The 15,106-nt window shown below is 42.6% G+C and overlaps 1 protein-coding gene across 1 annotated transcript in view; it reads right to left on the bottom strand.

Moving 5' to 3' along the window:
* Positions 1–2,903: 2,903 nt before the first annotated feature.
* Positions 2,904–15,106, bottom strand: part of SUMF1 (sulfatase modifying factor 1) — a 1,255,299-nt gene continuing 1,243,096 nt past the window's right edge. Inside the window, exons 8-9 of the mRNA XM_044076406.1 lie at positions 3,769–3,828; positions 2,904–2,945 (exon numbers count right to left, since the gene is read on the bottom strand). Coding sequence (XP_043932341.1) covers positions 2,904–2,945; positions 3,769–3,828 — 102 coding nt within the window. The remainder of the gene's footprint in view (positions 2,946–3,768; positions 3,829–15,106) is intronic.

Here is a 15,106-nt window from a genome sequence, read left to right as displayed (position 1 = left end):
CTACCGGGGGTCCCTTCCTCCAGTGGGCACGATCAGCAGGGGGGCTAAGGATCCTGTCGGGCCTCTTAGGGACTGGCTCCACGGTGTCCGGGTCCCTTCACGCCCTGGTGGTAATAAGGTCCACCAGGGGGTTGGCAGGAGGGGACACCCAAGAGGTAGACGGGCCCGCTTCAAATGCCTCCAAGAACACTGACTCGTCCGAGGAAGACTTTGGGGCAGACCACCCACCTCTAATCCGTAACATTTCCATGATGTCTCCGAAGGAGACATCCTCAGGGGGTGATCTTGGGAGCCGCCCCTTCCTCCAAGTCAGTGTCTTCGGTCAAAGACTCGGGAGTCGATGTACCTCCTCTTACAAATGCTTGCGAGGTGCTTCCTCGGGGGGACTGTCCGAGGAGCCCTCACCAGCAATGTCCAGAACCACAGGAACTGCTTGGGGCAGTGAAGCGGGCTGTCCCAGTGGCCGGGTGATGGAAGCCTGGCCCAGAGCAGATGGAGTGCGGGACGGAGCCGAAGCAAGGGCCGGGGGTCCGGATGCCCTCAACAGAGCCCTCTCCACAACATGAAAAGCCGAGGGAGAGCCAGCCTCGACAATAGGATCTGAAAGTCGGCTCCCCCTCGGATCTGATGAGCGGATCGGAGCTGGCGCCGAGCCCCTCGGATCCGAGGGACCAGTGTGCTCCGACAAGGACGGCGCCGAAGGCACACTGAGTCCCTCGGATCCAAAGCTCGGGCCAAGGCTCCAAGAGGTCGGATCTGACAGACTCGAGGGCAGGGTTGGATCCGACATACCCAGTACTGTCGGCACCGACCCACCCACGGCTCCGAGGCTGCCCAGCTCCGGGCGCTCCGAACCCGGGTAGTGGGTCGGAGAAGAAGCAATGGGCTTAAAAAAGGGGGTCGAGCTCCCCCCCAGAGGGGAGGCAGGAGCACTCCCATCTGCATCTGGGCCTGGATGAACCTTCGTGATCATCCAGTCCAGATCAGCATCGAAGAGGCTGTAAGTAGACCTCGACGAGGCTATTGAGGTAGGCCTTGAGTTCTGCCTCGATAGCCTCGAAGGAGGTCGGGTCTCCTCATCCTCAGGCTCCGGTGAAAAGCACGGGGACCGGAGCCAAGGAGGGGAGAGCCAGCAGCCAGAGAGGCCGGAGGAGAAGCCGCTTAGGGGCGGGGCCGAAACGGAGGTCTCGCCCGCCTTGTGGTGCTTTTCTCTCCGGTCCTTTTCCTGGCTTCCTCTCCTCCGACCCTTTGGCGGGAGTTTGAATCCTGAGTGGAGGAGGGGAGCAAGGCAGGGACTGCCGGGCAGTGACCACTGGGCGGGGCAAGCCGAGTCTGGGGGCAAAAGTCCCGCCAAGACCAGCTTCGACCTCTGCTCCTTCAATGCCCTGGTGTTGAACCCTGCACAGATTGAACACCCAGAAGTGAGGTGTTCAACCCCAAGGCATCGACCGAGTGTGGCCATCAGCAGGGGAAAGCTTATGGCCACACTCGGAGCACTTTGAAAAAATAGCCTTTGGGGCCTCAGACATCACTATTTTTTTTTTTTTTTTAAAAATAGTAACAAAAAATAAACTAAAACACTCACACAAAGGCCCCAAAAAAAAAAAAAAACACACACACCCCAACTATGAACCAGCGAGGGGAGGGTAAAAACTATATTAAATTAACCAAAAAAGGTATAAATAGAAGGGAAACCTATAACTTTCACACAACTAAAAAGTTTTTAAAGTTTTAAAACCCTTTTTATAAAAATACTAAAACTAAGCTTTGGAGTTCTGACGACCCAGCCTTCACCATGCGAGGCAAACTAGATCTGAGGTCATGTAGGGAGAGCAGGGCATTATGGGTGAGGGGAGGAGCTAGGAGCTCAGATCCATAGCTGGATAAACCATGCCGGTTCGGATCCGATATCGGATCTATACCCACAGGTTGCTGACAAATGAATTCTCCTACTTCAGATTATTAGTTTGTATGGAGAAATGTTGGCACTCCCCCAACCTCAGTACAGTACTGGTGAAATACAAGCTACCTTAAGTCAGCGCATAGAAGTATACATTTTTCTACCAATGTCCTACACACACATACTAGCGATATTAAGAAGTAATAAAAAGTGCATTTCTTGTGATAACTCCTGGTTGTCTAGTCTGTTATTGCCACTCCTATTTCTGCATCAGCAACCAGTGCCATTAAAATAGAAAACGATACACATGGTGAAAATTACACAGGGCAAGACTACAGTAGCTAGGGTAGTGGGGAATGAATGACCAGTAGAAAGAAGAAAGCCACTGCAACATGTAAAAAATTTGAATAAAAATGTAGCTACCACACTGCTAGGTCCACTCCCTAAGTAAACGTAGTATAAACAGCCAAAAACAATAGTCAGGAGTGCGCTAAGGCAGGCAACAAGTTCTTTCATACAGCTACGTATGCGTGAGGATTAATGTCTCTTGTGACTTATATATTAACCGCTCTTCAGCTCAATATTAAACCACTCTTCAGCTCAATGTTAAGTCACTTCTCACCTCTAGGATACGTATCTTCAAATAGTAACACTTTGCCAGATAAGTTTGGGTTCCACTTACTTCACCATATGGAATAAGACTTAATCCACTAGAAGAATACACTTGACAAACAGTATCTCAGTCAGTCGCTATGACTTTATTAACACAAATGAAAAGATAGGCTAGCGCTTTTATCTGGCGAAGTGTTACTATTTGAAGATACGTATCCTAGAGGTGAGAAGTGACTTAACATTGAGCTGAAGAGTGGTTTAATATTGAGCTGAAGAGCGGTTAATATATAAGTCACAAGAGACATTAATCCTCACGCATACGTAGCTGTATGAAAGAACTTGTTGCCTGCCATGTAAAAAATTTGCTTGTAAAGACTAAAAATGGTAACTTTTACTTCTCACTTTGCACTCGTACTGAGAAAGTAAAAGGTACCTATAAACAAAGTACAACTCATTTGTGTTGATAAAATATTTGCACTTGTAGTGCTCTGCGTTTATCTTCTGTTTTAGATTTATTTGCATTTACCTCTGTAAAATAGATTGTACTTTCTTTTCTGTGAATGAATATGAGAGATATTTCTGAATAAAATATAACTCATTTGTACAAGTTTTTGCAGAAAAAAGTTGCTTAATGCAGCAATATTTGTATTTTAAATTTCTATGAAATGCTTCCATTAACAATAGTTCTAAAAGTAAGAAATACTAAACAAGTCTTAGAAGCTGTTGTGTAGTAACTGTACAGCTAAATGTACCACAATCTAGATGGATCCACAATGACATGTCAGGACACGGACAGACAAGTTCCAAAACATTGAAAAAAAGACGAGGAAATATCAAACACTTTTCTACTCATTTAAACTTTTTTTTTTTTTTTGCTAGGGGACAAGCCTCCCACACCCCTTGAACTTTTACATACGAACTCATTAGATACCATACCTCATAGAAAAGGGCATATTCTGAGAATGGCAATCTCATATCATATTGTCTGGATTTTCAGTCTTTCTGTCTACAGATCTTGATACTCAGCAACTGGAATCATGACATTTCAAATGGTTCCCAATCTAGAGATCTTTTACATACATTTACTTTTAAAATATAGGTACTGCTTTCCACATAGTAAATCAGAGAATTTATGTGATACTGTATTCAGTATATATGTCGAACAAATAAAGGGATTTTATAAAATAATTTCAATGTACTTAAATACATTTAAAACGTACCCTAAACATCCAGACTTTCCTTGATGTTGGTCTTACCTTATGGCACATGTAAGATCCACCTTTTTTTACCTTGTCCACTCCTGATGGAGGTCCTTTCTGCAACAATAACAAAATATGCAACAATTCTAATTAATATGAAAAAGAAGCATATACCAGATGCAATTAATGAATATAACCACTATTATTACATTTTTAATCATCTGAGTCAACCATATGATAAGAAGCAAAGCATACACTATTTAAAATGGCCTTGCAACAATTAAGTACTTTCAGTGACAAAAAATAATATAAAAGAACTTACTGTAACAGTAGATCTTTAAAAATCTCATTACAAGTTCAGGGCTTCCACTAATAAATGGCAGCACTCTATTGTAAATTTTTGAACAACTGAAACCTCAAGGATGCTTACACTGGTGGCAATTAGAAATATCATCATGCATATTCAGATGTTGGCAAATAACTCATTTCAGACTTATTTGCCAAATGCTTAATAATCTAATCTGAGTAGATAATCAAATTTGAGGACCAGATCTCCCGTTTCTATGTGGAAAGAACAGTAACACAGAAAGCTAAAAACTCATCAAGAGTGGAATTAAACTGTGTATGTATTCAGTGTTATCCAACATGTTTTAATATGCTAAGATTTTATGTAACTGTTCTATTTCATTTAATTTCAGATTATGTATTCTATTAGTTGTGCCAATAAATCAAATTTTCTAGACTGTTTTTAATCTCCCTGTACATGGTGTATATCTAAAGATCTGTTCTGGTCTCTTCATGACTTTCTCAACATCTTTCAAATTACTAACTCTTATAATGTAAGCATTTTATCAGCCTATTTTTATCTTAAATTTCAACAAAGAAGCACTATTAAAAATAGACACTTTAAAAGGGCTTGGTCTGGAAGTTAATGTTTAGACCAGATGGGCTCTGTGTCAGATATATCAAACAACTCCTAAACAAATGAAAGCCAGAGCAATTTGTTCGACTTTCTGTTATGTAGGTATTTAATTTGTTTTTAAATTATTTTGGGTCAGTCTTTGTTGTATATCATATGGGAAATTGTCCCAAAAGTAGATTGTTAAGCCATCCCTTGTTTCATCTGAGTTATAAAAAAATCCAAATTGGTTACAACTGAATACAAATTAAGTCTAGGAAAAAAGACTTGAGCAAAACTGGATCAGATATAGCTTTGAAAGTTGGACACAAACTTCCCTTCATCAGTCTTTGAAACCAATAAACAGACAACTTTTTAGTATAATGCTCTTCCGATGGAAACTGTTTTCAGCTTCAATAAGAGAAAGTTGCATTACATTTTAATATAGTCATGCTAAAGAATTAGAAAGAGATATTCAGACCTACATCAACTTAAATGAAAATATTTTTCAGTACAGACATTACAACAGATGACTTTGTACTATATCTGATACAACCTAATGTTTCAGACTCCAACAATAAACATTCACAGTCCTCTTTAGTTTGCCGATTGCCTCCAGAGATAAAAAGTGAATACAGAATTTCAATCCAATACTTTTCTAAAGAAAGAACACAAACGTAACACATCTGTTAACAAAGAAAGTGAGGCTAGTTGATTGTGAAGCACTACCAGAAGACTGGAAAGTATTCCTGAACTTGATGTGACAGTGTATCTTATTTCATGTTTTTGAGCAAATTTTGTTATGCAAACATCTAGCTTAGATTTTATCCTGCTCTTAAATACACTAAACAGTAGATGCTGATAGACAAACTGCTTATGTAAACCACCTGGGCTCTCTATTTTAATTCCAAGATCCATAATTATGAGTACTGGGATAATGAAAAAAAAAAAGTGAACTAACAGAAAAAGTACAGTTTTGTACCTACCATAAATGTAGATGTCCGAGAGGTATGCATCTGCAGTCCTAACATATGGGTTTGTCCTGCCTCGGGCAGCCCTTCGGTCGGCCGGATTCCAAAGTCTGGGTCTGGCCTCAGCTGATGTTGCACTTCACCCGACGTCATAGCTGCTGTGAATTGGGTATAAAGGCATCAGCCGACGCCATTTTCCTCAGTGTTTCTTGCCCCAGATGCCAGGTGCCCTCTAGGAAGGCTAAATTTGGATAAATGCAAATGATTCCAAACAGTAGAGAGCAAACAAAAATAACATGTATTTACATATATACAAACAAATACACCATAATAGATTCCCCCAGCTAGCTACAAGATGGGCAAATACCCTAGGAGTACCTCAGAGGGGAAGGAGGGTGGTCCTGACTGCAGATGCATACCTCTGGACATCTACATTTATGGTAGGTACAAACTGTACTATGTCCTTCAAGGATGCATCTGCAGTCCTAACATATGGGTAGAATACCATAGCCAAACTGGGGGAGGAGGCACAAAAAAGATTATGGTGTAGTTAAGATCCCTTGCAAAACAGCGGTTGCAAAACCTGCTCGGATCTGGAGTATAAAGGTAGATTATAATGCTTGGCAAATGTATGCACGGAGCTCCAAGTAGCAGCCTCTAGAATGTCTTTGGTAGCCACTCCTCGTGAAGAAAGCTGTAGTAGTGGCTGTAGCTCTTGTGGAGTGAGGCCTGATGTTTTCTGGAGTTGTCTTTCCATGAAAAGAGTAACAAAATCTAATGCAATTTCCTATCCATTTTGAGATTGTCTGTTTTGAAATTGCTTTTCCTTCCATTCCTGTTGCATATGCTACCAGAAGCTGGTCAGTTTTTCTATTGTTCTTGGTTCTGTCCAGATAGTAGCGCAATTGCCTGTGCACATCCAAGGTATGTAGTAGTCTTTCCCCTCTGTTCTGTGGGTTGGGGAAGAATGTTGGTAGGTGTATTGCTTGGTTCAATGATACCCTGGAGACCACCTTTGGCATAAAAGTAGGGTTGGTTCTCAAGGATACTCTATCCTGATGGAAGATAAGAAAGGGCTGTACTGCCATTAATGCCTGTAATTCAGAAACCCTTATTGCTGAAGTGATTGCAAGCAGGAAAGCAGTTTTCCAAGATAAGAACTGTAGCTCTGCTGTTGCTGCTGGCTCGAAAGGAGGAAGTGTTAACTTTTCCAGGACAAAGTTGAGGTCCCATGTAGGCAAAGGTGGCTTCCTTGGAGGCTTTACATTTTTAATTCCTCTCAGAAACTGCCTGAGCAGAGGATGAGAGAAGACTGGAGGATCCATGTTGTATTTTGCTGAAATTGCTGATGCATGAATCTTAATGGAGGAGTAAGACAGGTCATTGTGGAAAAGGTCTGCTAAGTATTCCAGGATGTTAGCTATGCTTGGTAATGATACACTTTCTCCTTTTGCTGCACTCCAAATGAGGTATCTTTTCCATTTGGCTGAGTAAGCCTTCCTTGTGGAGGGTCTGCGAGCCTCCAGTATAATGTCCTTAACCCTCTGTGATAATTATGGGTTATTTTGTCTTATAAAATATTCCAGGCAGCCAGCTGTAGTGTTTTCAAGTTTGGATGTAGGATCTTGAAGTTGTTCTGTGTTAGCAGTAAAGGAACTAGAGGTAGGGGCCATGCGTGTGTCCGAGCCATACTCCTCAGTAACGGGTACCAATGCTGCCTCGGCCAGTCTGGAGCCATCAGGATGATCCTTGGGCGATCTTCTTTGATCTTTAGTAGCACTTTGTGCATCAAAGGAAGGGGTGGGAATGCATATGCTGTCAGGTTTTCCCAACTGAAGGAAAGGGAGTCCACTTTCCAAGATAGTGGGTGGGATGTCCTTGTGCAGAATTTCCTCAATTGGTGGTTGTGTGGGGATGCGAACAGGTCTATTTCTGGTAGTCCCCACTTCTTTGCAATGGATTTGAAGATGTCTGGATGCAGCATCCATTCGTGGGCATCCGTGGTAGTTCTGCTTAAGGTGTCTGCTAGAATATTTTCTTTTCCTGGCACAAATTTGGCCTGGAGTTGAATGTTGAGGGTCAGGGCTACATTCCACAGGTCCATTGCCATCCGGCATAGAGGATATGAGTGTGTGCCTCCTTGTTTGTTGATATACCACATGACTGTGGTGTTGTCCGTCCTTATCAGCAAATGACCCTGTTGAAGAAACGGTCTGAATGTCTGGATTGCCTGTTTCACTGCCAGCATCTCCTTTTGATTTATGTGTAGGTTCAGCTGGTCTTGTGTCCATAGGCCTTGTATACAGTTGTCCACCATGTGTGCCCCCAGCCAAGGTCCGAGGCGTCCGTGGTGATAGTCTGGCTTGGGTGCGGTTTGTGGAAGGGCAGTCCTCTGTTCAACAGACAGGCCTGAGCCCACCACAGGAATTCTTGCTTCAGGCATTGGATTATTGGAATCTGAACTTCTAGGCTGTGTTTGTGTTGAGACCATATATTCCTTAGGTACCATTGCAACTTCCTCATATGCAGCCTGGCATGTGGAACCAATATTATGCAGGATGCCATGTAACCCAGGGCTTGTAGGACTTTCCTTGCTGTAAGCTGGTTTTGTGTTGTCAATGCCCTGAAATAGAGTGGTAGTTGCTTTTGTTTTTCTGCTGTGAGAAATGCCATCTGATTTGAAGTGTCCAGTTCTGCACCCAAGAATGTTATCCTCTGGAATGGTAACAGTCTTGACTTTTTCCTGTTGACTGTGTATCCCAGGGCTTGTAGCAGTTGTATAACCTTTTCCAAATCTTGTGTTAATTTGGTCTTGTTGTCCGCTTGTATCAGGCAGTCGTCCAGGTATGGATAAATCTGAATTCCCTGAAGCCTGCAATGAGCAATTACTGATGCCAGGCATTTCGTGAATACTCTGGGCGCAGTAGATAAGCCAAAGGGCAATGCTGAGAATTGATAATGCTCTGATCCTGCAAGAAATCTGAGGTATCTGCTGCAATGTGGTCATATAGGGACGTGCAGGTATGCCTCCTTGAGATCTAGTCACCAGCCAAGACTCCTTGCCCAGCATGGGAAGAAGTTGCTGTAGGGTCAGCATTTTGAATTTTGGAACAATGAGAAAAGTGTTCAGAGCGGACAGGTTGAGAATAGGCCTCCATTGGTTTTCTTTTCTTGGTACCAGGAAAAGTCTGGAGTAAAATCCTTGCCCTTGTTCCATTGGTGGTACCTTTTCTATAGCTCTCATTCTTAGTAAGTGGTTGATTTGTCCTAGAGCGTTTATTTTTTGGTTTGGTGGTAGGTTTGGCATTCCTCTCTTTTTTGGTAGAGTGTGGAAGTGAAACCTGTAGCCTTTGTCTGTTGTCTGTAAAATCCATTTGTCTCCTGTAATGTAATACCAGTTTTCGGAAAATAAGGCTAGCTTTCCGCCTAAGGGTGCTTCCAACTGTTCCCTGGTAGGTGGTATCAGAGCCAAGTCATTGTGTCTGTCCTGTCGAAGTGGAAGTAGTTGGATCTGTGGCAGTACTTCTCTGGTTGTTAGGCTGCCACTGACATCCCCTGTAGGCCCCTCTGGATTGACCTCTGCCTCTTGGGCGCCTATTTCGCCTCTGTGCTCTGGAGGTGTCTGGAAAGGACCAAGTTCAGAGGCCAATTTCGCTAAACCTCGGAGGTTGGACCTGTAAGAAATCCTTGACTGTTTGAACAGATTTTGCTTTTTCTTCCACCTTCTTTAGCACTTGCTGTGCAGGGGAACCAAATAAACTTTGTTTCTCCATGGGAGCATCTAAGAGCCTTGACTTGACATGGTCTGGTAAGGTTTGCTCTTTTAACCATGCATGCCTTCTGATCACGGTTCCAGTCATGGCTGACCTAAAGGAAGCCTCCAGTGCATCATAGCCGCATTTTAAAGAATGATTACTGACCTGCTGAGTGTTATGTACCAAATCCTGAAGGGACTTACGGTCTATAGGTTCAGGAGAGGACAGTTTTTTATTTAGCTGGTCTAACAAGAATTCCTGATACTGGATCATGTGGAATTGGCAGTTTAAGGCCCTAGCCGAAAGAGTAGCAGAAGTGTACACTTTTTTACCCCATCTCTCTAATGCTCTAGATTCTCTTTCAGAGGGGAGGGGGTTTTTGGCAGAGGCAGCTGCTACAGCTTTGGGGCCCTGAGAAATAGTTTCAGGATCTGCAATAGGAGCCTTATACAAGTGAAAGTGTGTGTCCGGGACCCTGTAATATCTGTCGGGTTTGGCAGGGGCCGGGGGAAGTGAGTCAGGAGCAGTACAAGCATCATTAAATGCATCATCCACAACTGTTAGAACTGGAGGAATGGCTAAAGGCCTATGCTGTGGTAAATGTAAAAAGGTCCTAAGCCTTTTCCTTGAATCTGAGTAATCCTGACCCTGCCATTGAAAATGCTCTCTCATAGCATGCAAGGTTTCCCCAAAAGAAAATTCCTCAGGAGGAGAGGCAGAAGGAATGGAGTCTTCTGCATCAAAATCCTCATATGGAGAATAAGGGCCTTCTGGAGGATTTAAATTTTCTGACTCATCCGAGGAGTAGTCAGTGGATACTGGATCGGGGGGCTCTGCTCTGGGCCTTTTGTCTGGAGGGGGTTGAGAGGCCCTGTCTGGGTGAGGTTGGGATCCCCTGATCAAGGAAATGAGATCCTCAGCCAGGCTAAGCATTTGGGAACTAGAAGTAGGCCTGTGTGGGGCTTTAGCAGGCAAGTCCTTAGAAGTTTTAGCTGCTTTAGCCCTGGAAAAAGCCTTGATGTACATAGATGCAGGGGGCCTAGCAGCTCCACGTGCAGGAGTAGATATGTCTAAAGGAATAGTATCTGATAAATCCTGGGTGCCTGCTGCAGCAGGAGAAATCTCAGTAGCAGATTCAGCCATGCTGTGTGAGGCCTCGGCTGTCGGAGGTATGCTTTCGGCCGAAGGAAGAACCGAGGACTCGGTTTCAGCCGAAACCGAGACACTCGCGGTAGGCTTAACAGTGGTCTCGGCCGAAACCACGGACCGCGAGTGTCGGTCCTTTTCCTTACGCTTTTTAGCTAGTTGAGAAGTCGGAGTCTCCGACGGCATTTTGTAAGCAAAAGCAGGACCAAAAAACTCCTCCGCAAACTCCGACCGACGTCTAAGTGTCCGTCGGTTGAAGGAAGCACAGGCTAGACAAGCTGATACGTCGTGGTCTGGGCCTAAGCAAGGAAGGCAGTAAGAGTGGAAATCCTTATGAGGTATTTGTTTCCTACAAGTTAAACAATTATTTACTTTTTCTGACATTGGCTGAGGCAAGAAAGAGTCCCCAACGTGGTACTTAGCTTTTTTGAAGTCTTCGGTAGTAGTAATCTCTGGATCTGACCGACCGGCACTTGCGAACAGCTTCTGCTTCGGGTACCGCGCGGCAAGAAAGACTGGGGAAAATGGCGTCGGCTGATGCCTTTATACCCAATTCACAGCAGCTATGACGTCGGGTGAAGTGCGACATCAGCCGAGGCCAGACCCAGACTTTGGAATCCGCCGATCAAGGGCTGCCCGAGGCAGGACAACCCATATGTTAGGACTGCAGATGCATCCTTGAAGGACATCAGCAAATGCAGGCAATAGTTGTCTGCATGCATGTAATACACACACACACATTTCACAGGTGCAAAACATTTTCATATTTTGTGACCTTGGAAATGTCAATGTTTTCAGCTGCATCTTCCCAAGGTTTTTAGATGTTTTGGAGTCAAATAATAAAGTGTCAATCAAATAACACATGATTACTAACAGTAAACACACAAAGATATGCCCATCAATTACAGCCACTTTACTGACTTTGTATGTCTGTGATCAAATGAGTATCTAAATAATGTCCACAGTAATATCTTTTAACTCACTGTTTTTGGAAAAGAGTGCAACCCACTGCAATCCCCTACACACACACACACACGGCCAACAACTACAGCCACTTTACTGACGCACTTCAGCTTTTACTCTGTGAGCAAAGGAATGAGAGAAAAAGTACAACTCATTGCAACCCCCCCCTTCCACATGCAAGCAAGCACTCTCTCTTACACACACACACACACACACACACACACACATATATATCTATATATATGTATACATACACACTGTTAAACATTAAAAAAGTACTCTCTCTCACACATGCAGACAAAAGTGTATAACAAAAATATATGCTATCCTACAGGTTGGTTGACAGTGGCACCTCAAGATAATGTGGACAGATTAGTATTTAAATTAAAAAAAACTTGTGTAACTGAAAAAAAAACTGTCTTCTCAATCAAGTACTTAACCATGCACCTGGGTCCAAAATCCCATCTACAATTTGTTTCACTTTTGATTTTGGAAGCTTTAGGCACCAGTCACCTAATGGGAAAGCTTGCTTACTGTTTCATCTGGCAGCTCAAAAAGTCCCACTGAAACTTAATTTTTATCCCCACCAAAAACGGTAGGGTGACTTGTTGTTGTCTTTCGGCTTTTCCCGGTTAGGGGTCGCCACAGTAGAACTCCGGTCCGCTAATGATTGGCAGTAGATTTTCATGAATGCCGAGGTGCCGGCTCGAAGTTCAACCTTCAACGAAGGTACACCCATTTACGCATGTCTTTCGAATGCCCACCCAACCGCGGGGAGGACATGCAGACTCCACACAGAAGGCAATCCCCACACTCCAGCCGAGGTTGACTTGTAATAAGCCAAAATCTCTCTATTCTCTGAGATCATAATGCTGGGCTGTTTTAAACTATAAAAAAGCTGAGTCAGCTGACTTTTTCTTTATAGAAAAATAGGACACCACATGAGTTTTGAATCCCAAAATACAAAAGTCAACTATTTCTATGGAGAAAAATACAAATTTTTAAAAGTGGACTCTACTATACAATACAAAATGAAACTAAAACTGAAAACACACAGATTAATACTCTCCATTTTTACAGATAACAAATACATAAGCAAATATAATAAAAGCCTTTTTCTTCATTGATGACGGGTGCAGCCCAACAGTCCAGTAACATAAGCCATCCCAAAATACACTAGCATCACAGTCAGTTGCTATAAAGTATTTTTTTATATCCTATTATCATGCCCAATGAAGGCAGCATCTCAGTTTGAAGGCTTATTTATATCAGATGAGACCTATGTCTTTGTTACATCCAGTAATGCATTTCAGTAAATGATCAATGTTTACCATTCTTGAGCTCAAACTAAACAATGACATGTACATATATTGTGTGTATCCAGGCATTTTTTCTCGCTTGTTGTATCAATAACTTTAGTACCTGGAATGCATGAAACAACAATATTCTCCCTTTTCAATATCTCCCACTGTACCAGCAAATCTCCTAATAAAATGATAAAAGGAATGATCTGGAGTCATAGGTTCATAGATTAGTACTAAGCTAACTGCCCTTGTGAGCCATTTGAAGCCTAGCCAATTATCCCTTGTGAGACTCAAACCCTGCACCTTGTACTTGCAAGGCAAACACCTTAACCATTAGGCCACCCTCCCAACCAACCCATTTACTTTTTTTGAAGGAGGAGAACATGGAATGGGATTTACTTTGTTTTTAGAAATAAAGTTATTTAGTTGAAGGGACAGCTTTAAATATTTGGGCTCTTGGCAATCTTATTTTGGAATTTTGGTTTGCCCTGATGCATACTCTCCTAGTATATGGTGAAGATGGATTGGAGATGCTGGAGTTCCCATATGTGGGTGACTTTTTATGATTAATGGTAATATGGACATCTCCTCCCAAGCATTCTTTTTATATTCTATTTGAGATCACTGGATTCTTTATTTTTGTTGACCTAGTTCTCTCTCTCTCTCGGCATCAGGCCATTTTAAAAGTGTCAGTGTGCAAGTTTTAATGCAGGGGTTCTTTGTTATCTTTATAGAGAAACTCCTTTGCATTTTCTCCACTTTTAGCCTCCCTGACCTGCCTGAAATACTTAATTACAGTATGGCCTCCAGAAATAAAGTGCGTTTACATTATAAACATGTAAATCTTCCATTCACTGCTAACAATGGATCATCACAGACATCAGAGATGTTACATTGCTTGATGCATCCATCCTCTAAAACATATAGCTGTAGCTGTGAAATGACCCAGAGTTGATCCTAAACTTATATTATGTAGATGTTTTTCTGAACAGGCAACTTGTGTTTTTAAGAGTATTCAATGGTCAAGAACAGTGTTATAATCTATGCATATGCCTTTAATGCAAACCTGCTCGACTTATTCAGGTGTAATTTAATGTCAGCTACATGTTGCTCTGCACAGTAATGCTGCAGGCTGCTCAGTAACATACAGTAATATACAGTTGCACCTTAGCAAATACATTAATATTTTTCACACAAAAAAAAAAAACTTACAGAAAGTCATTAAAAAATATCTGATTCATGTTAGAGATTGATTCAGACGAGCTTTAAGCAACAATTGTGACGCAGAAAACCTCAACAAAAATAATAACTACATACACAAGGAGTCACATCCAGTTCACCAATCTGCTTTGAAGGGAGTTCTAGTAAACAAACACTACAGTACTAATGGACACATGTCAACGTCTCACTCTGCAGTGGATTCATGCAGACCATATGACATTGCCCAATAATATACATGTGATACCAGCTCCCGAATGTAATTAAAATTCCAGAAGCTGCCATCTACTCCCAAGGAGCAAAGTTCCACTCTCCTCTGACTGACCCATTGGCATAGGGGCAAAGGGTCCATCTGTCACTCTGGTAACATGGAACTAACTACTAATGTCTTTCGGCTTTTCACGGTTAGGGGTCGCCACAGTGGAACTCTGGTCTGCTAATGATTGGCAGTGTATTTTTCCGGTGCCGAGTTACCAGCCTGACGCCCAACCTTCAAAGAAGGCACACCCATTCATGCACGCACCTACCTGCATGTCTTTAACGTCACTCGACCGTGGAGAGGACATGCACACTCCACAAAGAAGGCGCTCCAGCCGAGAATCGAACAGGAGAACCTCTTGCTGTGAGGTGACAACACTAACTGCTGTACCATCGCGGTAACATAGAATTGACTACTGACCTGAAAAAAAACTGGAGAGAAAATACCAAACTAGAAGATCTGTACATTAACAGAACATAACAAATCTCCCACTGGCATATAAAAAGCTGCAAGCTTAGGTGATTCCATGAGTTCCTGCACATCTGCTCAAGATTCCATAACTCAATGTATGACTTTAGCAAGTTCTCAGAAGCCTGTAAAATAAGAACTCAGGCTCATGGGCAATATGAGCAATTTTATTATTTATTTATTTATTTTACATTTGTTGACCGGGATAGTCCGTCTGGATATATATCCATTTTCAGCGGAGGCCCGGGGAGAAAAGCTCCACATTGACAGTAGTTCTAACAGTTTTACAAAATCATTCTTTTCAAAGGAAGCAAGACCCTGCACTCCAAAATGTAATAATTCTCAATTTCAATTCACTTCACTTTGAAAAAATAGCAATCTCTGAAAGATTGTGTAAAGCCTGTTTTGCACCG

Source organism: Protopterus annectens, chromosome 7.part0, assembly GCF_019279795.1.
Source record: "Protopterus annectens isolate FY-2018-M chromosome 7.part0, PAN1.0, whole genome shotgun sequence".
NCBI classification, from domain to species: Eukaryota; Metazoa; Chordata; order Ceratodontiformes; family Protopteridae; genus Protopterus; species Protopterus annectens.
The sequence above is the reverse complement of the archived record's forward strand: the minus strand, read 5'-3'. Positions and strand labels throughout refer to the sequence as shown.